General features: G+C 55.2%; 1 protein-coding gene across 2 annotated transcripts in view; it reads left to right on the top strand.

Moving 5' to 3' along the window:
• The window catches only part of DNMBP (dynamin binding protein), a 47,178-nt gene extending 23,135 nt beyond the window's left edge, over positions 1-24,043 (top strand). For both annotated transcript variants that reach the window (XM_065408314.1, XM_065408315.1), the window contains 13 exons: positions 6,674-6,861; positions 8,831-8,930; positions 10,893-11,040; positions 11,619-11,636; positions 12,338-12,537; positions 12,876-13,006; positions 13,384-13,488; positions 13,721-13,849; positions 19,421-19,753; positions 20,278-20,460; positions 20,543-20,741; positions 20,962-21,428; positions 23,858-24,043. In XM_065408314.1, coding sequence (XP_065264386.1) covers positions 6,674-6,861; positions 8,831-8,930; positions 10,893-11,040; positions 11,619-11,636; positions 12,338-12,537; positions 12,876-13,006; positions 13,384-13,488; positions 13,721-13,849; positions 19,421-19,753; positions 20,278-20,460; positions 20,543-20,741; positions 20,962-21,428; positions 23,858-24,043 — 2,387 coding nt within the window. The remainder of the gene's footprint in view (positions 1-6,673; positions 6,862-8,830; positions 8,931-10,892; positions 11,041-11,618; positions 11,637-12,337; positions 12,538-12,875; positions 13,007-13,383; positions 13,489-13,720; positions 13,850-19,420; positions 19,754-20,277; positions 20,461-20,542; positions 20,742-20,961; positions 21,429-23,857) is intronic.
• Positions 24,044-26,437: the final 2,394 nt, after the last annotated feature.

The raw sequence follows: 26,437 nt of genomic DNA on the forward strand, positions 1-26,437 counted from the left end.
AGAACTTATATCGTTCAGGGGTGTGAATACCCCATATTGGGACTGGTAAGGGCTGGTCTGTGCAAATGCTGTCAGTCAGTCTCAGTTAAGCTAGTTCAGTTATGTAACTGACGTCAACATAACCTAGGTCGATTTACAGCGGTGTCTACACCATGCTATGTCGATGGGAGACGCTCTCCATTGACATAGCTGTACAGACATCTATGGAAGATGCTCTTCCATCAACTTAGCGCGTCTTCACCAGACCCTCTAAATCAACACCGCTGCATTGATTGCAGCAGTGCCAATTTAGCCGGTAGTGTAGACATGGCCTAAGTTACACTGACCTAAGCGCCGGCGTGGACAGCGCTGTGTTGGCAGAGTTCTCACCAACATAGCTACCGCCACTCACGGCGGCTGGAGTAGTTAAGCTGGCGGGAGAGCTGTCACCCGTCGGCTTAGAGTGGCTACACTCGAGAGCTTACAGTGTCACAGCTGCATTGTAGCCGTGCCCCAAAAATAGGGTGACCAGATGCCAAAGATGAAATATCGGGACGCCGGGGTCGGAGCAAAAAAAAAAAAAAAGCCTCCCTCCCCGCCGCAACCCTCTGCTGCCGCTGGCTGGTCCCCCCCGGCTCTGCAATCAGAGATGCAGCTCTCGGCTGCTCCTCTGCCCTAAAAGCCAGCCTCCCTGCCGGCATGGGCTTGTCCCTCCTCCGCACACGAAGGCTGGTGCAGGAGGCAAAGTCCCGGGGGGTGGGGCCGGGAAGGCCGCAGGAGCAGGGGGCAGCGAGAACCCACCCGGGGACGGGAGAGCCCTGCAAAGGAGGCACAGACCCCCCCTTCCCCACCCTGTAGCTGCCATAAGCTCCAGTGAACAAACCGGAGCGCTCCCCCCTTGGTGTGTGTGGGACTGCCGAGCCGAGCCGCTTCCTTCTTCCCCCGCCGCCTTCGCTCCACTCACAGGCGGGAGGTTTCGGGTTACAGCGCCCGCACCCCGGACCCCCCACAGCCGCCGCGCCAAGAGAGAGGCACGGACTCGGAGCAACTGCCCGACCCTCCTCCCTCCATCCCTCCTCCACACATCCCTCGTCCGCTGGCCTCCAGGCGCAGCTGCTGCACCGCACCACCCTCTTAATCTTCATGGCGGCTGCGCCACACACGCTGGTGGCCGCCTCCCTCCAGTGCTTGCGCCGCCGCCATACAGCTGATCAGCGCACAAGCGGCGTGCATGGGGAAGAGGCGGGGCCAGGGCGGGGATTTGGGGAGCTATCCGATGGGGGAAGGAGGGGGCGGAGTCGGGGGGGGCACGAGCCGGAGCGGAGGGCAAAAATTGCTTCTTTGTCCAGTGTCCCGACCAAACATTGGTCGGGACACGGGACAAACAAGTAAATATCGGGACAGTCCCGATAAAATCGGGATGTCTGGTCACCCTACCCAAAAAGCAGTACCATGGCTTAAAGCAGTAATACAGGCAAATTCTGTGTCTCATCCCAACAGAATTTCTTCCCTTATCTGGGAATCAGTTCCATGGGAGAACACAGCTCATTAGAGGGCTGGGCAGGGACCTGGAGAATTCTTTTAGGCTATGACAGCAATTACCCTGAATGACTGTCACATTGTTGCTGGTTATTCATGTGTGACCTCTCTGCACATTCCTGAGGGACACACCTGCTCCTCCTGGATCCCAGAACAACACCTGTTGTTGGATCCTGGGAAGAGGGGCGGGTTGGGGGGAACAACTGTGGAGCAGCTTCAATGGGATCTATATATATGTATGTTAGTGAAAAGGGGGGAGCACGGAGCAGCGGTTACTGAGTCCCTGTGGAGCTTCTGTTCAGCCCCAAGGGAGCTTTGCAGTAGGGGAAAATGTTCCCTAAACAGCCTAATGCCAGCTCTCCTTTGTACTTGGTTGCACAGGTTAGTTAGGAGTTGTAGATTCTGCCCCAGGAAAGCTGAACTCCGGGTTTGAAATCTCATGCTGTCTTCTGGACCAGCCCAATCCAGAGTCAGATTCTGTGTTCAGGGGATCCCAGAGGCAGTGGAGAAACTGAAGCCAGGACAGATTCCAGACAAGGAGTCAGGTTCTAAGGGCTGTGAGCAGGGAGCTGCATTCTGGGTGCCTTAGGACTAGGATTTCCCCTCTGTACAGTGGCGGCGTTTGCCACTACGTGCAGAGTCCTGGTGATGAAGGGAGTCTCTGGGCATTGTGCTCTCAGCGTTGCCCTGGCTCAGAGGCATGGACATGAGCTGGGGACATCCCAACCGCACCACCAGGAATGCAAGTCCTGGAGGCATCTATTCCTGAGCGACAGGGCATGGTCAGAGATTGGCCTCAAGTGGAGATGGTGTGAGCTCCAGCTCTGCAAGGTGCTGGCAAGATGCTGTGTGGGATGAACTTGGGCTGCTTAATGACTCATTGGGGAAGGAGGCATAGGCCCCCCCGGAGCTGGCTGCTCCGGCTTTCCCCCCCAAAATTAGCTACCGTTGTTAGCACTGATTCAGCCCCACTGATGTGAGCGCAGTGCAAACAGGGCTGCAGGCAGTTGGCAGCATTTTTACCACCATATCATTGAACCCTGCCAGAGCACAGCTTGACGTCAAGGGGGAGCTGATCCTGCCTTAGCAGCGGTGGGAAAGTTGGGGAAGGAAGATGAGCAGAGATAAAGTCTTTGATACCATCCAAAATGAACTTACCGCAGGGTGCAGGCCTGATTACAAGGGATTGTCAGGGTGTCCAATCACCTGTGCAGAGATCCAGCACCATGGCATGAGTGCATCGGAACATTTTTGTCATCATAGTTTTCTGTTGGAAAATTTGTCATGAAATCGTATTGATTTCTATGAAACTTCTTGCTAAATGAAAATTCTGAGTTATGACTAGTTCTAGCACAGAATCACCTTGTGTTGCAATGTGGGGCTTGGCATGGGCGGTGCGTGGCTCCAGCATTTGGGGAGGCTGGCACGAGCACCAGAAGCTCCCCTGGCGCCTGGACCGTGGCTCCGCTCTGAGGCCCGCCCCTGCTTGGCCTCTTCCCCCCAAGGCCCTGCCCACGCTCCACCCACATTCCGCCCCAAACCCTGCTCCCACTCGATCCCCTCCCCACTCGGCCTCCCCGCCAGCCGCTCGCCATTGCTCCTCTTCTCCACTGTGGGGTGAAGGAGAGGAGCGACTTGGCAGGTGGTGGGGTCTTCAGGGGAAGGGGCGGAACAGGGATGGGAAGGGGTAAAGCAAGGGCGGGGCCACGGGGAAGAGTGGGAGTGGGACCCTGGGGCAGAGCACAGGCGGGGCAGCAGCCCAGGCGTCTGTGCTCTCAAAGGCAGCGGGTTGGCAGCTATTTGGGGAGGCTTAGCGTCCCTTGGCCTTTAATACCTGCCGCCCATGGGGCCTGGCTTGTTAGAAGGGCCGTAAGCAGCTACTGATGAGGATCATTTCCCTGGTTTTGTTACATATTCAAGCACCTTCTCCCATTCCAAGTGCAAATCCTGCTCCATTCCTGCACTGGTTATTATTTATAATTTATTTGTATTGCCATAGTGCCTTGGAGCCACAGGCATGGCCCAGGACCCCATTGTGCTAGGAGCTGTACAAACACAGAACAAAGCTGTCCCTGTCCCAAAGAGCTTACAGTCTAAGGGCTTGTCTACACTGGCACTTTACAGCACTGTAACTTTCTTGCTCAGGGGTGTGAAAAAACACCCCCCTGAATGTTCAAGTTTCAGTGCTGTAAAGCGCCAGTGTAGACAGTGCAGCAGTGCTGGGAGCCACGCCCCTCGTGGAGGTGTTTTTTTTAGCGCGTTGGGAGAGCTGTCTCCCAGCGTTCTGCCGTGACTACACAAGCCACGTTAAAGCGCTGCCTTGCCAGTGTAGATCAGTCCTAAGCCTAAGACAGCTGGATCCAGACAGAAGAGGGAGTACAAGGAAATGATTGGGGCGGAGGGGTTTCAGCAGTGGGCAGAAGCTGGAGTGGAGAGGTTCTAGCATGGAATTGGAGGAGAGGAACTCCAGATTTTGTGCCTGTGTGTCCCTGAATGTTACTGAGAGAAGCCATTGGAACTGGTGGGAGACTTTTTTTAGCTGAGCAGCAGCAATAAAACCCAACAATGTGGAGTGGGAAACTGTGCCCGAAACTCCATCCCATGCAGAGCTTGGAAGTGGGAGAGAAATGGAGTCCACAGGAGGAAATGCCCCTGAATGAGGGAATCAGTCTGGGGCCCAGGGAAAGGATGGGGATGCAGGCTTTGTGGCTGCCCGGCCTGTGCTGCCCCTTTAAGAGCAGGAAGAGGGCAAGTGGTGTAGTTGAAAGTTGCTGGGACCCAGGAATCTGCATGGATAAAATGTCTCTGAATTTGCCTGAGAATGAGGACTGCTGGGGAGCATCAGGTGGGACAGAAAATCAGGAAGCAGGCAGCTGCCAAGGAAGGGCACAGACAGGGAGGCAGGAGCCCATCCGCATGCTCACCTGCAGACACTGTGGCGTGCGTGTGTGTGTGTGTTCCGCTTGATCTACCTGGATGTGTCTGTCTAGCCACCTATCATGCCTGCTGTGTCTGTCCATTCAATTCAGTGTGCTTTATTGGGGTGACACGCAATACATGTGCTGCTGGCATGTATCAGAGGCAGACCCTGTGGCTCTGTTAGCGGGTCTGGTCTGCCAGGACAAGGCTTCACACTGTGTCTGGCTTTGAGCCCTGGCCATTCCTGCTCTGTAGTGCAATGCCATCTGTCCATCTCGCCCATGTGTGCGTCTGTCTATCCCACTTTGCCAGTGTGTCCCTCTGCACTGTTCTGCCTAGGGGCGTGTCTGTCCTGCTGTGCATCTGTATATGTCCTCCTGTCCTGCTCTGCCGCTGTGTGTGTCTGTCGTCCTCTGTGAGAGTGTGTATGTGTCTCCCCCGCTCTGTCCATTTGTGTGTCTGTCTGTCCTGCTGTGTGTGTGTCTGTCTGTCTCCCCTGCTCTGGTTGTGTTTGTGCATTCCCGCTGATGCTTAGCAGAGGGAGACACTGGGCAGGGACCCTGGATCCTGTCTGTGCACTCAGACCCCAAGGATGAGGGCGATGCGAGTGGCTGCATCTGCTTAGGCCCAACCCTTGTCATGGCCAGTCCAGAGAGCACAGACTGAGCCTGGCCTGGCCTGTTATCTTTGGTGTGCCAGCAAGGGAACGTTTGGCATCTAGGATCCAGGAGGTTGGTTATGTGGACCATGGCACTTCCTTGGGAGCTGATGCCAGAGCCTGCAGACCCCACACAGGGCATTGGAGGCCATTCCTGGGTGTGGTGTGTGAGCCCCACTCTCTGGAAAGAGCAAAGGGAAAATGATGGAGACAAAATGCCATGCTCCGGGGAGCTTGCCTGTCCATGGAGGGCTCTGGTACTCACTCCCAGTTGCCTGGGGCAGGAACTCCAGCTCCAGGCTTTGGCACCTACCGGCTCCATTGTGGCTGCTGGAGTCATTCTCAGCTATTCAAATGGAAATGCCCTGAGCTGGAGAATAGAAGCCCTGTTCCCACAGCGAGGGGCAGGGCAGGGGAGAGGAGAGCCAGGGGCTCCCAGCCATGCCCTGCACCCCAGCAGGTAGGTAGCTCTGCAGTGCTTCCTCTCTAGGATCCCGCTGCTGGGCGCTGCCCAATCCTCATCCAAAAGGGAACAAGGAGAAAAGGGGCCCATCCTTGGTGGGGGAGGGGAAGCAGGTGGGCTGCCTAGTTCAGCAGGGATCAGTGGAGGGACAGGCTGGGGGGGGAGGGACACGACAGTCAGCAGCTCTACAGGGATTGTTCCCAGGGTCCCATTCTGCACAAGAAGGGACAACCCAAGTCCCTGCCTATTTTCTTTGTGTGTATGCCAGAGGGGGGTTAATTTTCTGCTCCCCTTTGCCTGGAGCTTGTAGTTTTAACAGCCAGTGTTTCCTAGCTCATTAGCATTTACTGTCTGCTGATTTCGGATCGGAACCTCACTCGTAGGGCCTGACCCTCCTGCAGGGCCTGTAAATGTCTCCAATCTCCCAATCCAGCCAGACTAGGTGATTGGCCACTGGTCTAGTTGTATGTTTGAAAGGTGCAGCCCAGGCAGTTCCCCGGGAGTTCAGGAACTAGAACACTGTGGGGCTGGGAGAGATCTGTGCAGCAAAGCAGGCTCACCTGTTGTGCCTGCTGCCAGAGTCAGCAGGGAAGTGGTTCACATTGGCACAATAGTCCAAGGTGGCCTTCAGCATTTCCCGTCCACCTCAGGCTGAAGTGAATAGACTCCTGGCTGCAGCTTCCCTTTGGAGGTGAGTTGTGGGCTGTGACTGTCTCTGTCCACGCAGCACCAGTTGAATGAGGCCCCAGCGGTCTCCTGGTCTCCTGCAATACAAATAACGGTAATGTGGGAGCGGGAGCAGGAGCACTCGGGGCAGCCGGTGGGGTCAGACGTGGAGCCCTCAGCAGTCCTGGACTCATGGCAGGACATGCCAGCGTGCCAGGGTCTGTCCTCGACAGGCTGGAGCTTGAGGGCAGGGCATTCCTGCTGGCCAAGGCCCTCGCCATTCAGAGTGGTTCAGCTGCCCTGGGGCTTGGGGAGATTTCTGCACTTGGCAGGGTCCAGGCAATGCATGTGCCTTGTTCATGTCACAGGCCCCTGGAGGATGCAGGCATCAAAGGGGGCTTGGCCATCGGCTGTCAGTCCCTGGAGCTGACCTTGTCTGTTTCTTTCAGAAATGACCCTCCTTTCCTCGCAGACTGTGTCCCTGGAGGCAGCATCTGGCACAGCTGCCACCGAGAAGCAAAGGATGATGGAGAAGAGGTCGAAGGTCATTGAGGAACTCCTTCAGACAGAACGGGATTATATCCGAGACCTCGAGATGTGTGTGGAGCAGATCATGGTGCCTCTGCAGCAGGCGCAGGTGGGGAGCCTATGGCAGGAGGCGGTGGGACAAGAACAGCCAGACAGGATCAGATCAGGGGTCCATTGAGTCCGGTTCCTGTCTCTGACAGTGACCACAGCTGGCTGGTTCAGTGCGTGGACCCCTAGTGGCAACTGTGGAATCTCCTGCTCATGGTGGGACGTTTCGCTCTAACTTGTGTCATTTAATGTATGGTTAAATTTTTGTTGTGGCTTATGTGACTCGGACCATAATCATTGTCCATAGAAATGTCCAATCCTCTTCGGAATCTTGCCAAACTCTTTACTCACTCTTGTGGCAGTGAGTTCCACAGATTAATTATCAGTGGGGTAAAAACTTATCTCCTTTGATCTGTTTTAATTTTGGTGGCATGAGAGATGGTTGTGGTTAGTGGAGCTGGACTACAGCCTGTGGGAGGATGGGGGTGCGAGGCAGAGGTTGCTGTGGGGGGATTGGTGTGAGGTGGCAATTACTGGTGCAGGGTTCGGGGTACAAGGCAGGTTGCTGTAGGCGGATGAGGGTGTGAGGCGGAGGTTGCTGTGGGGGATGGGGGTCCATGGGTGCAGTTGCTGGTGGGGAGATAGGGAATGCGAGGCACAGGCTGCAGTGGGCAGATGGGGGGGGTGAGGTGGAAGTTGCTGTGGGGGGGGTGGGGGTGCGAGGCGGAGGTTGCTATGGGGGGATTGGTGTGAGGTGGCGATTACTGGTGCAGGGTTCGGGGTACAAGGCAGGTTCTGTAGGCGGATGAGGGTGTGAGGCGGAGGTTGCTGTGGGGGATGGGGGTCCATGGGTGCAGTTGCTGGTGGGGAGATAGGGAATGCGAGGCACAGGCTGCAGTGGGCAGATGGGGGGGGTGAGGTGGAAGTTGCTGTGGGGGGGGTGGGGGTGCGAGGCGGAGGTTGCTATGGGGGGTGTGAGGCAGAGGTTGCTGTGGGGGGATGGGGGGTGCGAGGCGGAGGTTGCTGTGGGGGGATGGGGAGTGCAAGGCAGAAGTTGCTGTGGGGGGGATGGGTGGTGCGAGGCAGAGGTTGCTGTGGGGGGGATGGGGGGTGCGAGGCAGAGGTTGCTGTGGGGGGATGGGGAGTGCGAGGCAGAGGTTGCTGTGGGGGGATGGGGAGTGCGAGGCAGAGGTTGCTGTGGGAGGGACGGGGGGGGGGGTGCGAGGCGGAGGTTGCTGTGGGGGGATGGGGAGTGCGAGGCGGAGGTTGCTGTGGGAGGGATGGGGGGTGCAAGGCGGAGGTTGCTGTGGGGAGATGGGGGGTGCGAGGCGGAGGTTGCTGTGGAAGGGACGGGGGGTGCGAGGCAGAGGTTGCTGTGGGAGGGACGGGGGGTGCAAGGCGGAGGTTGCTGTGGGGGGATGGGGGGTGCAAGGCGGAGGTTGCTGTGGGGGGATGGGGGGTGCGAGGCGGAGGTTGCTGTGGGGAGATGGGGGGTGCGAGGCGGAGGTTGCTGTGGAAGGGACGGGGGTGCGAGGCAGAGGTTGCTGTGGGAGGGACGGGGGGTGCAAGGCGGAGGTTGCTGTGGGGGGATGGGGGGTGCAAGGCGGAGGTTGCTGTGGGGGGGATGGGGGGTGCGAGGCGGAGGTTGCTGTGGGGGGATGGGGAGTGCGAGGCAGAGGTTGCTATGGGAGGTGTGAGGCAGAGGTTGCTGTGGGAGGGATGGGGGGTGCGAGGCGCAGGCTGCTGTGGGGGGATGGGGAGTGCAAGGCAGAGGTTGCTGTGGGAGGATGGGGAGTGCGAGGCAGAGGTTGCTGTGGGAGGGATGGGGGGTGCGAGGCGGAGGTTGCTGTGGGGGGATGGGGAGTGCGAGGCAGAGGTTGCTGTGGGAGGGATGGGGGGTGCGAGGCGGAGCTTGCTGGTGGGGGGCATGGAGTGCTGTGGTGGGGTTGTGGGGGGCATGGGTGAGGTCGCTGCGGGGCCTGGCCTTGAGTGTTTCTCCCACCTGGATGCTTCTCTTCCCGTCTTCGCAGGTGCAGAGTGTGGACTTTGAGGGGCTCTTTGGAAATATTCAGATGGTGATTAGCTTCTCCAAGCAGCTGCTGGGCACCCTGGAGGCTGGGGACGCTGTTGGTATGGATTCTGTTATTACTTCTCCCAAGCCAGGCCGGCCCTTAGGGGTGGGGGCGGAGGGGGGAGAAGGGGAGCTGTTTCAGTGGGAAGGTGCGGGCTCAGCTCATCTGCTGCCTCCCTGCCTTGGGCCAGGCCAGCCTTGAGCCCTGCTGCTTGTTCTCCAGAGCTTTGTCCCATGCTCAATGACTCCAGTAAGGAGGCTTTCCCTGGGAGATCGTTCCATGCCTGCTGGGTCTGTGCGCTGGGACATTCAGATCCCTCCAACCCCCCGGAGGCTCACTGCGACCTGGGTCTCACTGGAAATTCCCCGGTGCGCCTCAGGATGTTCCCACTCTATTCCCTTCCTCTCCCTTGCAACCCTCCCCCTCTCCGTGGCTGGGCTCGCTCTGCCCCAGTGCTCTCCTCCACTCATGCCAAGGGTGCAGCTCCCCAGACTCTGTCTTGCTCCCCTCCATGGGCTCGGCTGGGCAGGGATCCTGCCATTGGGGGTCTCTGGCATTAGGCTCCTTTGGTTTTTCTCCAGGTTTTTCTTGACTAGGATAAAAGATATTTTGAGGCATTAGTGAGCATGTTCTAACTCGTTTGAAATCCCCTTGGCAGCAGCTCGCCCAACACCACGTGCTAACGGGCAACTTGCCTCATGAGAGCACCCACAGGGATACCTCCTACCACCCCCTTTCTGTCCTAGTCGTGGCAAACCCTCAGGGCTGCTCAGTTTCTCCCCGCTCCCCCTCCCACCATGCACAGTGGGCACCTCAGGGGCATGATTCCCTCCTGGGCTTTGTGCATCCTGTGTGGTTGACTGCCCTGGAGCATGCCTCGGGGTTATTCTCTGCTCCAGAGGCGGCTTCTCTGCTCCTAGTGACCCTTTGCTCCTGCTGTCACCTGCCAGAGCTGGGCTTTCTGCTCTCTCCTGTGAACTCCCAGGAGCTCAGCTCTTTTCGGTTTGCTGGGTCCCACCTGTGACAAACGAGTCGTCCTGGGGTTGGAGAGAGGGGTGGGAGTATGAGGGTCCTGTGGAGCCTAGAGCAGTTGGGAAGAGGAAGTGCCCAGTGAGGTGCAGACATCTGCTGGGGACTCAGCTGGTAAACGCCAGAGGGATTAGGGGGACCTCCAGAGGGATAGAAGTACTGTACGTTGGTAGTGCAATCAGCACAGTGGCATGCAAAGCTCAGCTTGAGTACGTGTCCGTTAACATGGGTGCAAAGACAGTCTGAACTGCCCTGGACTCTGTGCCTTTCTGAACATGCCAGACCCTCTGAGGAGAGATCCAGGAGTCAGAGCTGTGATCTCGTCGTGCTATTGACCTCTGTCTCCACTGTGCCATGAGCCAGCCTCAATCCCTGCTGACTCCCTGGCCTCCCCACGTGTGTGTGAAAACCCTGTCCACATCCATAAAGCCAGGCCCTTCTCCTCCTTACGTCCGTCCTTTGCACTCACCTGTGCTGTGATACCCGCAGAGCACAGCCAGGGATAATAGCCAGGCGGGTGGGGAGCTGAGACTGCTGCCCACTATGCAAAGTGAACTGGTCTCACTGTTCACCTTGTTTACCTGCCCACCCCCATGTGTCTGCTTCTGCCTCTGTTGTGTCTTGTTGTAACTCAGGCGGCAGGGACTGTCTTTTTGTTCCTGGCACAAGGAGGCCACAGTTGTAGCGGGGCCTTCGGGCACTGCCCTAATACACATAATAAGTAATGAGTTGGCATGGGGCGCTCGGTGCCGGCGGCTGCGCAGGGACGGCAGCAGGCGGAAAAGCAGGAAGATGTACAGGTGCATTAAGAATGATTGGAAAGTAACCTGGGTGCTCTGATATTGCCGTCCTCTCAAGCAACGTGTGTGCAGGGGGAGTGGACAGCTCTGGGCATCTCGCCAGGACAGAAATAGAGACTGTAAAGGCACCAGGGCTGGGCAGAGCTCAGGGTGGGCAGGAGCCACTGAGCAGCTTTGGTCATTCTCCGCAGGGCCAGCATTCCTGGCGCACCAGGCAGGGCTGGAAGAGGTGTACAAAGTGTATTGCCAGAACCATGAGGAGGCTATTGCACTGCTGGAGGCCTACGAGAAGGACGAGAGGATCCAGAAACACCTGCTGAACTCCCTGGAGAGCCTCAGGTGATTGCCTTCCCCACTCCGCATCCTGGCCAGGAGTCTGGGCCGCCTCCTTCCCCTCTCTGCCCCTCATCCTGAGCATGCTGAGACAGGAGCCTGCCTTCCTGCCCCTTTTGCAGACTCTCTCCCCCTACAAGAATACACGGGACTGTCTTGGTGTCCAGGTCCCTTTGGTCTCTGAGCCTTAGCAGAAGAGAAGAGACAACAGTAGAAAAGGCCCCCTGGCCTGAATGCCTCATCTCCCCCTCCCACCCCAGGCAGGATACCTGCAGGACCCCTCCTGGGTTACAGAGAGCAGCACATCTCTGGGGTGAAGATTCCTGAGCCTTCGGTCCTGCCTGGTCAGTGGCTTGACGGTGCTGGCTTCCTTGCCTGGCTGACGTTCTCAGCTGCCTGGCTCAGGGTCACAAAAGGCTAATCCTCCTGAAGCCAGCAGCTTCAGCCTCTGAGCTCTGGGACAGAGCAAGCAGCTGCTTCCCAGTGTCACTGCGGGGCAGAGGTGCTGGGTACTGGAGCCCGCACCTGATCGTCCCATTAACTAGCTTCCTCTCTTTGCTTTTCCACCCTCTGCGGCCCTGCAGGAGCCTGTACAGTGAGTGGTAAGTGCCTCCTTCCCATTACTCACTGCATGCCTGTCAGTCTGTCTCAGCCCTGCCCCCCATCCCCACAACTAACATCCTCCTTCCCTAGGCTGTGTGCGTGCCTGCGGAAACCTAATGGTGCTGCATGGAGCCTGTGAATGCAGAAGCCTGGGGCTGGGTTTGGTGGGTCCGTGGCTGGGCTGGGCAGAGGAGGGAAGGGTAAAGGGTGTCTGTGCAGGAGTGTGGCAGAGCAATGGAGAGGTCATGTCCAGTGTAGACAGTTCATATAGAATCAGTCTGTACAGAGTTTAGGTTAGGGTCTGGGCTCTGGGGCGCACAGCCAGGATAGTGGGAAGGAGGGTGCGAGGCTGATGGGTTGGTGAGATTGTGGGATCAGGATTCATGGCAGGCAGGATTGTGGTAAAAAGAAGGGGTTGGCGGTGCACTAGGCCCCGGGCAGTTTGAGGCTGATGTGGATTGCAGGGTGTGAGTTTGCAGCAGGTTTGAGATGGGTGGACGCCTTGGTTTTTAGGAGCATGGTGAGTCTGGGGGTTGAGGCTGGGAAGCTTTGAGGACGTAAGGGTGCAGTGAGTTACTGAGATTCAGTAGCTTTGGGGGGATACGTGCAATGGGTTGGGGTGGGCTTGGGGGGCGGGGTAGGCACTGTTCTGTGGAGCTGGATTGAAGTTTGATGCATCTCGTTCCTCCTGACTGCCAAGGGGCTGCACAAACTACATCAACCTGGGCTCCTTCCTCATCAAGCCTGTGCAGAGGGTGATGCGATACCCACTGCTGCTGATGGAGCTGCTGAGTGCCACACCTGAGTCGCACCCTGACAAGGCACTACTCACCGCTGCAGTCCTTGCAGTCAAAGAGATCAACGTCAACATCAACGAGTACAAACGTCGCAAGGACCTGGGTGAGCCAGCCTGGCAGAGCCGGGATGAGGAGGCACGCCCAGCACAGCTGGGCACGGGAACAGGGAAGCAGCAGGGGAGATGCGGCAGCTGGGCTGGGAATGCAGCTTTGGAGAGGATGTGGCAGCTGGGTGTGGGGGACATGGTGGCAGGGCTGCGGTGGAGATGTGACAGCAGGGCTGTGGGGTGGCAGTGGTGATGTGGTGGGCGGGGGGATGGGGATGCAGTGGCTGGAGGGGAAGAGGGAGGTATCTGGGGGTATGCAGCACCAGGGGTAGGTGATGAGGTTGCAGGGCAGTTGCCGGTGTGGAGCTTTGACTCCTGCTCCTGCCTCTCCCAGTGCTGAAGTACCGAAAAGGGGATGAGGACAGCCTCATGGAGAAAATCTCCAAGCTCAACTTCCACTCCATCATCAAGAAATCCAACCGTGTCAGCAGCCACCTCAAGCACCTCACAGGCTTCGCCCCCCAGGTAATCCACCCGCGCAGCTGGAGCCCACTTCATGCAGAGGGAGCAGAAAGGAGGGAGTTGGTACCCCTCTGGCCTTCCCCTTCCAATTATGCTCATCACGTGGCTCTGCCTGGTGATCCAGAGCTCAGCACAGATGGGTGGGGGGAGTGGTCAGTGGGAGCCCGGTACAGACACGGCCAGGGGTCAGTGCCTCTGGCCTTTCTCTCCTCTGGGTAAGTGTATGTTGGGGTGTCAGTGTCCCTCAGTCTCTCGTCCCTTGGAGGGAGGCATTGCCCATGGCCTGTCTCTGCTCTGGGAGCAAAGGGCCACCTGCAGTTCCCATTGGGTAGGACACTGTGGTGCTGTATTTGACCCCTTTGAGCCACTCTCCATCACAGCTGAAGGACGAGGCCTTTGAGGAGACGGAGAAGAATTTCCGGTTGCAGGAGCGGCTGATCAAATCCTTCATCCGAGACCTTTCCCTCTACCTGCAGCATGTCCGGGTGAGTCCATGCTCGACTGGGGCTGCCCTCGCTAGTCAGCCTGGTGGGGTCAGTGATTCCCTTCTTCTAGAGGAGGGTTCAAGCTCTGGCACGTCCCATTCTCTGGGGTGAGAGTGGAAGGGGAGGGAAGGGACCCTGTTCTCTGGGTCACTGGCTGTGTGGGAGGGGTTCTGCACAGCCCTCAGCAGCGGGTGATCATTGCACTGACTGCTGTTTGTGTCCCTCACCCCAGGAGTCGGCCTGTGTGAAGGTGCTGGCAGCTGTGAGCATGTGGGACTTGTGCATGCAGCAGGGCAGTGGGGATCTGGAGCAGTTCCAGAAAGTGCATCAACTCATCAGCGACCAGCTCTTCTCCAGCTTTGTAAGTGAGCCTCCTCCCCTTGTGTCCTCTCTCCTCTCTGTGCTGACCTGCTGTCTCTGCATGGGCGGGAGCAGTAGGGCCCTCGGAATGAGTGTGTGTGTGGGGGGTAACGCGGCCCCGTCACACGTTCCGGATTACGTGCTCAGTCTAACTACGAACGTTTGTATGCATGTACACTCTGGGTAATGCCAGCTGGGCGGGTTGGACCGTGCTGTTTTGAGCTGGGGAAGGCTGTGAAGCTTGGTGTTAGGCTTGGGTTTTATTGGCTATTCACTGACAAAACACGTAATTGACTTAGAGTTATGGTAAGGGAGGAGGATTTAGGGTGAAACATGGGGTGTTAGCTAGAGATACAGCAGAAGAGAGTGAGGGGATGAAGTTGGATGACACAGGGTTGATGGGGATGTTGATTTATGAAACATGAGGGGTTAGCAGTCGCCAGATTAGGGTGAGACAGAATGATGGCTAGCAGGGAAAATTGAGGGTGAGAGTCGAAGGGGTCATTAGGAATAAATTGGGATGATACTTGGGGTGACTGTGGGGCTCAGGGATACTACAGAGTGTGACTCACAGGAAAGTTTAGGGTGAAACGAGCAATGTGATGAGAGGCAAAGATTAGTGAGAGAAAGAACGAGTAAGTGGGGGGATGACTGAGGGATTCGTGGAGTGGTCAGTGAGTGTGATATGGGGTGGTGACTAGAACGGATGATTTACTAATAAAATGGGGGTTACTAGATGGAAGATTTAGGGTGAATCATGGGGTGGCCACAGGAGATGTAGAGTGAAATGAGGATTGACTAGAAGGGAGGACTTAGGTTGAGGCACAGTGTTGGGGACTAGGAAGGAAAGTTTCATGTCAGATATGGAGGCAACGAGGTCTGGTGATAATGGAGACTAACGAGGGGTTTCAATTAAGTTTGTGCTCTGCCCCCTTGGAGCTGGCAATGGCCACTGGAAATTATCTGCATGTACTGCTGCTGTGTTCACTGTGTTAGGTGTAGCTGCATTGAATGGTAGTGGGATTAGTGGGAGCAGTTTGGAAGAGCTGTGATTGTGATAGGACGTGATAGGACATGATCTGAGTAGGCTGTGTCAGAGGCTGGGCACAGGGGTGGTCTTGCTGTGTGTGTTCTCTGCGTTTAATGAAGGGTAAGGGAACATATTGTGTTAGATGGCATTGTACATATAAGGGTTATTGGGTTGTGAAAGGTGTTGAGAAGGTTGTAAAGTTTAGCAGATGTGGTATTCTGTCTATGGAGTAGGTTAAATGTTTGAATGTATGGCAGGGGTAGGTAGCTCTTGTTCAGTACAGCACAAACGTAGAGTGAAAGTATGTGTCACAGGCATATTGGGGCTTTGCTCAAAGAGGGCAGAGTTAAGGTTATGTGGGCATGTATCTTAACTCTGTACTTCCTGGTTTCCAGAAGTTTGAGTTTTTTCCATTCCATTAGTATCTCTGGAGCAGTGGTTCTCAACCTGTCATCCATGGACTATGTCTAAGGGGTCCGTGAAAGATTTTGACTGAAAACTGACTGAACAGAATTCAACTATAGATACAGACAATAGATTTCCAAAGGGGTCTGCATCTCCATTCAAAATTTTTTAGTGGTCCAGAGATGAAAAAAGGTTGAGAACCACTGCTCTGGAGGACGTTAAACAGCAGCTACTAAAGTTAGACGTTTTTAAATCAGCAGGTCCACACAACTTGCATCCATTGCATCTGGATGGTTAATGTTGATTTTCAATAAGTCTTGGAACACTGGGGAAGTTAAAGAAGACTGGAAGAAAGCTACTGTTGTGCCAATATTTAAAAAGGGCAACCAGCGTGACCTGGGTAATTATGGGTCTGTCAGCCTAACATTGATCCCGGGCAAGATAATGGAGCAGCTGGTACTGGACTTGATTAATAAAGAATTAAAGGAGGGTAATGTAATTAATGCGAATCAACATGGGATTCTGGAGAATAGCTCCTGTCAAACTAACTTGATAACTATTTTTGATGAGATTACAAGTTTGGTTGATAAAGGTAATAGTGTTGACATAATAAACTTAGACTTCTGTAAGGCGTTTGACTTGGTACTGCACGACGGTTTGATTAAAAAAAACGAGAATGATATAAAATTAACCTGGCACACATTAAATGAATTAAAAGCTGGCTAACTGATAGGTCTCAAAATATAACTGTAAATGGGCAATTGTCATTGAGCAGGTGTGTTTCTAGAGATCTAGCCAGGATCGGGTTTTAGCCTTATACGATGTAACATTTTTATCAATGACCTGAAAGAAAACAACAAAATCATCACTGATAAAGTTTGCAGATGACACAACATTTGAGGGAGTGGCAAATAATGAAGAGGACGGGTCTCCAATACAGAGTGATCTAGATAGCTTGGTAAAGTGGGCAGAAGCAAACAATCTGTGTCTTTACTATGGCTAAATCTAAATGAATACATCTAGGAACAAAAAAAACGTAGGGCATACTTACAGGATGGGGGACTCTATCCAGGGAAACTCTGAAAAAGATTTTGGGTGATGGTGGTGGATAATCAGCTGACCTGAGCTCCCAGTGCAACCCTGTGACCAAAAGAGCTAATGCAATCCTGGGATGCATAAACAGGGGAATCTTGGGTAAGAGCAGAGAGGTCACTTTACCTCTGTGTTTGGCACTGGTGCGACTGCTGCTGGAATCCTGTGTCCATTTCTGGTATCCACCATTCAAGAAGGATGCTGATGAATTGGAGAGGGTTTCGCGAAGTGCCACGAGAATGATTAAAGGATTAGAAAACCTGCCTTACGGTGAGACTCAGGGAGCTGAATCTATTTAGCTTAGCAAAGAGATGGTTATGGGGTGACTTGATTACAGTCTACAAATATTTTATAATGGGCTCTTCAGTTTAGGAGAGAAAGATCTAACATGATGCAATGGCTGGAAGTTGAAGCTCACAAATTCAGATTGGAAGTAAGGCACACATTTTTTTACAGTGAGGGGTAATTAACCTACTGAACAATTTACTGCCGATAAAAAGACTATGCATCTCCCTGAGGATACGGAATTTCTTTTCTCCCACCCTTCGCCTCAGTCCATCATGATTGATGCAGTGAATTCCCCATCTCTGTCGCCTTCCTCAAGAATGTCCCTACCTTGGGAATCTGCAGAGCAGCCCCCTGGGCGTCCATGCATACCTTTGCAGAACACTATGCGATTACTGGGGAGTCTGCTTCCAACACTAGCTTCGGCTCCACTGTGTTATCATCCTTAAGAGACTCGGCTCCGAAGCCTCAGCCTCCCATCCGGGATACTGCTCAGGAGTCCCCTCGAGTGGAGCACCCATAGGGACGCTACTTGAAGAAGAAGAGGAAGTTGCTCATCTTGTGCAGTAACAATGGTTCTTCGAGATGTGTGTTCCTTTTGGTGCTCCGCAATCCACCTTCCTCCCCTCTACTTCGGAGTTCTTGATAGGGACTCTGCGGTAGAGAAGGAACTGAGGGTGGTTTGCCCGTGCAGCGCTAATTAGCCTCGAGGCAGAGTATGAGGGAGGGGGAGCACATGTGCGGGCCGAACAGACACTGCTACCAAAGATCTCTGATCAGCTGCAGGGGGGTGCACATACACCAACAGTGGAGCACCCATAGGGATACGCATCTCAAAGAACCATCATTACTGCACAAGGTGAGTAACTTCCTCATCTCTGGCGGTCTGGATGGGCAGAGTATGCCACCAGGCAACCTTAACTCTGAATTAACAAGGGTTTTTGTCAGTGAATTTCCTAGTTTTTTGAACCGAAAGACAATTGGTGGCAGGACTTAGTAGTTATTTAGGAAGTTATAATTGTGTACATGTGTAGCTGAGACCCTACTATGATAATAGTAAGGATGATAATCGCTAGCCCTTACATAGTGCTTTTTGTCAGTCGAGCTCAAGGAGGGAAACATCATTAACCTCATTGTACAGATGAGAAAAGTGAGGCACAGAGAGGTGAAATTAGTTGGCCAAAGTCACCCCGCAGGCCAGTGGCAGAACCAGGAATTGAGCCCAGGTTTTTTGAGTCCCAGACCACTGTTCTCTCCACACGATTGTGTCACTCCTAAGAGCTCCCTCCACCAGTACACTTTTTCTTATCATGGAATGGGGATAATGTCATGCTTTGAAATGATTGGTGTGTGTGGTTGATAACAGGATGCATGAGTGATTGGGGGACTATTCCTGGTGAGAGGCCGAGAGGTGATTGGGGGGTCCAGTGTAGTGTGAGAGATGGATTTGAACAGGGGAAGATTTAGGGTGAGACCAAAGGTGTGTGGGACTGAAGAGGAGGGAGGATTGAACATGAGACACAACAGTGATGACTAGGGGATGGTTTAGGCAGAAGCACAGTGTGATGGGGTATTTAGTATAGTGATAGAAGAGAGTGATTGGGAAAGAGGGTGACATGGGGGTTGACTAGCGAGAAAGGGTGAGACACTGCAGGGGGATGAATTAGACTGACACTGGGCTGAGGAGGAGGGACAAGTTGGGGTGATGGGGAGGAATTGAGGTAAGATGGAGATGCAGACTGTGCTATTGTAAGGGTCGAGTTAGGGAGATGTGCCGTGGCGTGTGACTAGGGTGAGACAGTGAGAAGTGATTCGGGAGGTGGGTTAGGCTGAGATGCAGTGGGGGCGACTTGGATGGTGGTTTTGTCTGAGAGCTGGGAGGTAACTGAGATGGAAGCTCAGCATGAAGCACAGTGGAATTGATGGGGAGTGATTCAGGGTGAGACACTCGGGTGGCTGGGAGAGAGGGTTTTGCGTGAGGTGCACCAGCAGGAGATGTGGGAATAGTGCAGGGCAGAGGTTCTCAAACTTCTGCAACCCAAGGACCCCTATTTTGAAATAAAAATGTTTGCGGACTCCCATCCCCCGCTCAGCCCCAGGTCCTGCCCCTGCTCCACCCCTGCCCCTCCTCTTTCCGCCCCCTCCCTCGAACGCACCCTGTCCCTGCTCCTCCCCCTCCCTCCCAGCGCCTCCTGCACACCGGGGAACAGCGAGGCCCACGGACCCCAGTTTGAGAAACGCTGGTGTAGGAATACGGTGGGACAGAGATGGCATGTGCTGCATACCAAGCTGCCAGCGGTGCAGGAATGGACACTGCTGACAAAAGGGTACATGGATTCGGGCCCCGGGCACAGCCTGTGGTCCTACCCTGTGTGGCTTATCCCTACCCACAGACCTGCCACTTTGGAAACACTCCTCTAGCTTGCCAGGTCGCACTGGATGGAACTGACAAAGAGGGAAGATTCAGGATGGTCCATGGGGCTGACTCAGGAGCCCAGGGGGAGATGGCTTAGGAGGAGATTGGGGTGAGGGGCGACTAGGAGGTATCTGATGAAGCTGAGTGAAGGGAATGTAGATTGAATCTCAGTCCACGTTTAGTGCCAGTGAGATGACTCTGGCTGTCGAATCAGGACAGCTAGGACTCCCCATCACTTGGGACACGTGGAGCTAGCTAGATAAATCCCTGCCCTGGCTGAGAGAGGCTGAACAAGGAAAGAGGGGGATGCTCTATCACCTGCCTCTTGTTTCACTGTCTTCCAGAAAGAGAGGACGGAGCGGCTGGTGATCTCCCCTCTCAACCAGCTGCTGAGCATGTTCATGGGGCCGCACAAGCTGGTGCAGAAACGCTTCGACAAGCTCCTGGACTTCCACAACTGCACGGAGCGGGCGGAGAAGCTGAAGGACAAACGGACACTCGAGGAGCTGCAGTCAGCTCGCAACAATTATGAGGCATTGAATGCCCAGCTACTAGACGAGCTGCCCAAGTTCCAGCGCTGTGCCAAGGAGCTGTTTGCCAGCTGCTTGCGGGGCTATGCCAGGGCTCACTGCAACTTTGTGCACCTGGCACTGGGGGAGCTGAGGCCACTGCTGTCGGTGAGTTCCCAGAACCCAGCTCAGCAACAGGGGCAGGGGATGGAGCAGGGAGGATGTGATTGCAGATGCTCCTGGCTCACTGCAGACATGTTGCCTCTGTGGAGTTTTTCTCTCGTGTGTCGGGGGAGTTTCTGCTTCCTGAGGCTTGTCCCCCTTGTGTGTGGAGGTGTGGCTGTCGTGTCAGACTCTGGCCTCCCCTCGAGGCTGCGCCTGTAGGCTCCCCCTGCTCCAGGGGACTGGATACTGTCGGTGGCAGGGGCTGCTGTGAAAGGTGCTGGATCAGCAGGCCTGGGGGCTCACCCTCTGTCCCCACAGCAGGGACTGCAGGGGAAGTGGCAGGATAGGCTCGCCCCTGCCCTGCCAGAGGGGAGTTCCAGGGCTGGCTCAGTCCTTGCCCTGGACACCAGAGCAGGTTCTAGACCAGCATCTGGCTCATCTTCCGCTGAGCTCCCCTTTGGCTGCTGGGTCTCTGGGTTAGCAGAGCTCTGCTGATGGCAGCTTCCTACCCTCTGCTCCTGTTCCAGCTGCTGCGAGTGGCTGGCAGGGAGGGGAACCTCATCTCCATCTTCCAAGAGGAGCACAGCCGAGTTCTCCAGCAGCTCCAGGCCTTTACCTTCTTCCCGGAGTCCCACACGGCTGCCAAGAGACCATTTGACAGGAGGAGTGTGGAGCGCCAGTCTGCCAGGCGGCAGCCACTCCTGGGCCCAGTGAGTTCCTTCTGCCTTGTTTCAGGGGCTTGGTCTGGGGAGCCCAAGGGGGCCTTCTCATGGGTGTCTTGTTCCCCTCCAGCCCAGCTACATGCTGCAGTCAGATGAACTCCGAGCTGCCCTCCTGGCCAGGTACCCCCCGGAGAAACTCTTCCAGGCAGACCGCAATTTCAACGCAGCCCAGGACCTGGATGTCTCGCTGCTGGAGGGTGATCTTGTGGGTGTCCTCAAGAAGAAGGACCCCATGGGCAGCCAGAACCGCTGGCTCATTGACAATGGAGGTAGGTGGGGTTCTGTGCCTCCAGCAGCACAGGGTCTTCCCTGACTCTGCCATCGGCCAGGATCCATGAACAACGAACTGTAACCCTCCGGGGACAGGTGGCCACTCTGGCCTGTCTCCTGTGGTCTCCTCTCTGGTTTATCATCCTCTCCCCTTTGACCCACTCTCCTCTCCATGGGAGCCTTTTCGTCTCTGACCCTGACCCGCTCCCTTTTCCGCAGTGACCAAAGGCTTTGTGTACAGCTCCTTCCTGAAGCCCTATAACCCACGCCGCAGCCACTCAGACATCTCGGTGGGCAGCCACTCCTCCAATGAGTCCGAACACAGTAGCTCCTCACCGCACAGCAGCAACACCCTGACCTTCAACCCCAGTGGCATGACCGTGACCTTCACCCAGAAACCTCTGCAGGACTGTGCCTCTCCAGGGGATCCATACCACTCCCTGAGGTCCCCCTCCGAGACAGATGCTGCCTCCCAGCCCCAGGCTGGCTCCTCTGATAGAACGGTTCCCATGGAATCCAACCAGCAGCCCAACATGACACCAGCTCACCGACGCTACAGTCGTCCTGAGCCGAACAGCAGCTCCAGCACCCGCAGTGGGCACCCTGCCAAAGCATACCTCAGGCCAGCACCTTCGCTGGAGGACAGAGACTCGGGGCTGGAGAGCAGCGAGTCTGAGGGCAACCAGGTAAGCCCCCCTGCTGTCCTTGCTCTATGGGGGAGGGGCTGCAAGTCACACCCTTCACTGGGCAGAGGCTGAACCCTCCCTTCACTAGGGAAGGGGTGCTGGCACGTGTGAGGCAGATCTGGTTGATCAGTCCAGGGGGTGCTCAACCCCCACTCCACCCCTTCCTCCAAGCCCCCACCCCTGTCCTGCCTCTTCCCTCCCCCGAACATGCCCTGGCCCGGCTTCTCCCTCTCCCTCCAAGCACCTCCTGCCTGCCACTGAACAGCTGTTCCGAGGCAGGCAGGAGGCAGTTGGAGGGAGGGGAGGAGTTGATCAATAGGGCCACTGGTGGGGGGAGGCACTGGTGGGGGGGGGAGCTTGCCTGCTGGTGTGTGCTAAGCCACCTGTTAATTTTTTTCTATGGTTGCGCCAGCCCTGGAGCACCCACGGAGTCAGCGCCTATGGACCTCAACCCCGTCTCTTGTGAGGAATGTGCAGACCCCCAAGGCTAGGTGGGAAAATGGGGTGTACAGGGTCTCTTGGGCGTGGGGAAGCAGGGAGATACCTGCCTTTCAGGACCAGCCCTTTTCCATATTTTCATGTAGAAAATCAGCCTGGCTAGTGACCAGGGCAGGAGAGTGGGGCTCTGGGAGTGACTGCTCTAGAATTCTTTGAGGGGATCAACAAGCATGTGGACAAGGAGGATCCAGTGGATATAGTGTACTTAGATTTTCAGAAAGCCTTTGACAAGGTCCCTCACCAAAGGCTCTTAAGCAAAGAAAGCTGTCATGGGATAAGAGGGAAGGTCCTCTCAGGGATCAGTAACTGTCTAAAAGACAGGAAACAAAGGATAGGAATAAATGGTCAGTTTTCAGAATGGAGAGAGGTAAATAGTGGTGTCCCCCAGGCTGTACTGGGACCAGTCCTATTCAACATATTCATAAATGATCTGGAAAAAGGGGTAAACAGAGAGGTGGCAAAATTGGCAGATGATACAAAACTACTCAAGATAGTTAAGACCCAGGCAGACTGCGAAGAGTTACAAAAGGATCTCACAAAACTGGGTGACTGGGCAACAGAGTGGCAGATTAAATTCAATGGTGATAAATGCAAAGTAATGCACATTGCAAAACATAATCCCACATATACATACAGGGCCGGCTCCAGGCACCAGTTTAGCAAGCAGGTGCTTGGGGCGGCCAATTCAAAGGGGCGGCACTCCGTTCGGTATCGGGACGGCATGTCCGGTGTTCGGCGGGAATTCAGCGGCGGGTCCCTCATCCTCTCTCTTCCCCTTTAAGCTGCGCCAAATTGCCACCGAAGAGGAAGGGGGGGGGGACCCGCCGCCGAACTGCCGCAGAAGAAGCGGCGCCAAACTGCCGCCGCTCGTCTTTTTTTTTTTTTTTGCCGCTTGGGGCGGCAGAAAAGCTGGAGCCAGCCCTGTATACATATAAAATGATGAGGCCTAAATTAGCTGTTACCACTCAAGAAAGAGATCTTGGAGTCATTGTGGATAGTTCTCTGAAAACATCCACTCAGTGTGCAGCGGCTGTCAAAAAAACTAATTGAATGTTGGGAATTATTCAGAAAGGGATAGATAATAAGACAGAGACTATCATATTGCCTCTATATAAATCCATGGTACGCTCACATCTTGAATACTGCGTGCCGATCTGTCACTCCCATCTCAAAAAAGATATATTGGAATTGGAAAACATACAGAAAAGGGCAACAAAAATTATTAGGGGTATGGGACAGCTTTCATATGAGAAGAGATTAATAAGACTGGGACTTTTCAGCTTGGAAAAGAAACGACTAAGGGGGGATATGATAGAAGTCTATAAAATCATAACTGGTGTGGCGAAGTTAACTAAGAAAGCATTATTTACTCCTCATAACAGAAGAACTAGGGGTCACCAAATGAAATTAGTAGGCAGCAGGTTTAAAACAAACAAAAGGAAGTATTTCTTTACACAATGCACAGTCAACCTGTGGAACTCTTTGCCAGAGGATGTTGTGAAGGCCAAGACTATAACAGGGTTCAAAAAAGAACTAGATAAATTCATGGAGGATAGGTCCATCAATGGCTATTAGCCAGGATGGGCAGGGATGGTGTCCCTAGTCTCGGTTTGCCAGAAGCTGGGAATGGGTGACGGGATGGATTACTTGATGATTACCTGTTCTGTTCATTCCCTCTGGGGCACCCGACGTTGGCCACCATTGGAAGACAGGATACTGGGCTAGATGGACCTTTGGGCTGACCCAGGATGGCTGTTCTTATGCCCTTATGACCCTGGGAGATAGTCCTTTCCCCTTGCTGTGCCTGTCTCTCAGAGTGTGTCTGAGTAATCCTCACACTACACAAATAGCTACATGACAGTGTTGATCCTGGCCTGTTGTTCCTCAGGCCCGGCCCAGCTCTGAACCGCTTTCTCCCCCTGTCCCTCTAGGTCTATTATGCTGTCTACACCTTTAAAGGCCGAAGTCCAAATGAGCTGAGTGTATCAGCCAATCAGAGACTCAGGATCCTACAGTTTGAAGATATCACGGGCAATCGAGAGTGGTGGTTAGCTGAGGTGCATGGGAGGCAGGGCTACGTGCCGTCCAGTTACATCCGGAAGACGGAGTATACGTGAGGCTGTACCATCCCCACAGAGAGACCAAGTTCTGGTGCCTTAATCCCAGCTGGACCATGTTAGAGACTTGTGGGGGAAGGGTCTGCGACCCCTGCTGGGCTGAGGCAACCTGTACTGCTCACTTCTGTGTGAAAAGCCAGCCTCTAGCCACTGAAAGCCACGTGGTATTGCCAGTGGTGCTGGACGGTCCAGGCCCTGCAGGGGCTCTGCCCCGCCCAGGCTGCTGTCGGTTGGCGTGGTGAACGTGGCTTGGCCAGGGGCAGTGAGGTTACAGCAGCCTGTGCCGCAGGAATTAATGTTGCCTCCTGTCATGGCAAGTAGCTTCCCCTTAGCTCTAGCTGCTAGGAGCTGGCTGGGCCTGACTGGACACAGAGCAAAGCCAAGTCCCTGAAGGAAATGGCCCCCTCGCTCGGGCCAAAGCGCTGCTTCCTGCCTGTGTACAGCATTTCCTTTTCCTTCAGCACTTCTGGTTTAATGCAGATTCCCTCTTTGGCCAAGTACCGTTACAAGCAACTAGGGCTGTTGAGAGCAGGAGCCCCACAGCTCCTCAGCAGCGCGCAGGAGCCTTGGGAGCAAGGGCCAGGCTCCCTCACCGGGCAGGGGTCAAGCTATAGCTGGGAAGTTGGGGCTGGAGTACAGAACCTGGCACCTGCTCAGGGTGGGATTCTTCCCTTCCCCCGCTCCATGTAGAGGACCCACTGTCACTGGTTATGAGCTGTTTGATTCCACAGCTGGGGAGAGCCATCTCCCCAGAACCGCCTGCCTCCCTTGGGGGAGCTGCTGGTCTATGTCCGTGCTGCAGTGGGCACTATAACTCCCAGCACAGACAGGCTCACACGCTCAGCTGACGCATGGGCAATGGCCAGGGCTAGCTTCCCGCGTCCAAGCGCCCCGCCCCCCCCCCCCCCCCCCCCCAGCCTACTGGTCTCTACCTCGGGCTGCTAGCCTGAGCTGCAACAGCCACTCTGCTGTGTTTAGCATGCTGGCTCGGACTGAGCTAGCGCACATTGGCTTTGCCTGTGCTGAGAATTCACACCTCCTCACTGCAGTGGAGACGTACCCTGGGTTTGGGCTCTCCCAGGCTCTGGTTTCAGGACTAGCAGCACAGTGCTGCTGTGGGAGATACATGATACTCCTTCCCATAGCGCCCAGCAGGCAGCAGCTGCTCACAGAGAGCCCTGCCGCCAGTCGTTCAGATGAGCCAAAGATAAGACAGCAGCCTCACCTCCCTGTCACTTGAGCCATTTCCCCTTCTCACCCCGGCCCACCCCCAGAACTTGGGGGTCTGTCCCTTTGCTCTGACATGTGTCCCAGAGTGCTGTGAGGGGCTGGTGAGAATCAGGCACATCCTTTGGCAAGAGTGTAGGATAAAGGCATCAACACACCACACGGCCTGCTAGGCTCTGGCTGTGCCCCCGGAATGGGGCAGCACTATTGGAGGGGGCTGCTGCTCCTGGCCCAAGAGACACACACACACACACCCCCCCCGTGCTCTGACGGCAGTGTCTGTCCCGCCTAAGTAAAGTATCTCCCTTGGTGTTGCTCAGGCTTGTTTGTGTCAAGCGCCATGTTTCTGGTCAGGGACATGCACCTGGCAACGCTGTAAGCCTGTGCTCCTCCTGCTGCGCATGGGCCCTCGCAGCCCAGACTGCAGTGACAAACTGGAGCAGCAGCCACCCTGCAGCTTGCTGAGAAACCAAGAGCCTAACACACAGTTTGGGACCTGTGCCCAGAAGCTGCTGGAGTACAGCAGTTTATATGGCAAGTGGTGTGTAGCCAGATGGCCCAGCCCCTGTGCAGAGGCGATAGGGCATGCAAGGACAACCCGAATCGCTGTTCCAGGCCATGGGCCCCAACCTCACACTGGAGCCAGGTTTCTGCTTCAGCTTGCACCTCATGATAGAGCCCTGCACAGCAGCAAACCTGTGCTTAGGCAAACCCTGTGCCTCCTCTGTCCTCCGCCCCTGCTGCTGGACTAGGCCCAGTCTTCAGCAAGATTCCTCAGCAACTCCCCCCTCGCCGCCCACACAATAAAATCACAAACAAGGGAAGTGTTTAAATAGCCTTTATAGAGAGACAATTGCAACAACACACTTAAGGGGGGGCTCCCCAGGGCTCCTGCCTGGACGACTGAGCACGAGCAGGGACCCAGGGGAGTGTCAAGTTGTTTGGCTGGGCTTGGAGCAAAGCCGAGAGACTGACACTGACTCCAAGTCTTGCAGTGGGGGGTGGGGACAGCCCAGGGCTGCAGTCACCTTTCACGGGGGAGGAGCCAAGTTTTGCCTGTGCATCCAGTCCTTAGTATCAGGAAATTCTGTTCTATGTAGATTTTATACTGCCCTCATGTGTGAGGTGTCTGCATTAAAGCAGTGGGTCTAACGTGTCACGTGGGGT

Source organism: Emys orbicularis, chromosome 7 (genome assembly GCF_028017835.1).
Source record: "Emys orbicularis isolate rEmyOrb1 chromosome 7, rEmyOrb1.hap1, whole genome shotgun sequence".
Lineage (NCBI taxonomy): Eukaryota > Metazoa > Chordata > Testudines > Emydidae > Emys > Emys orbicularis.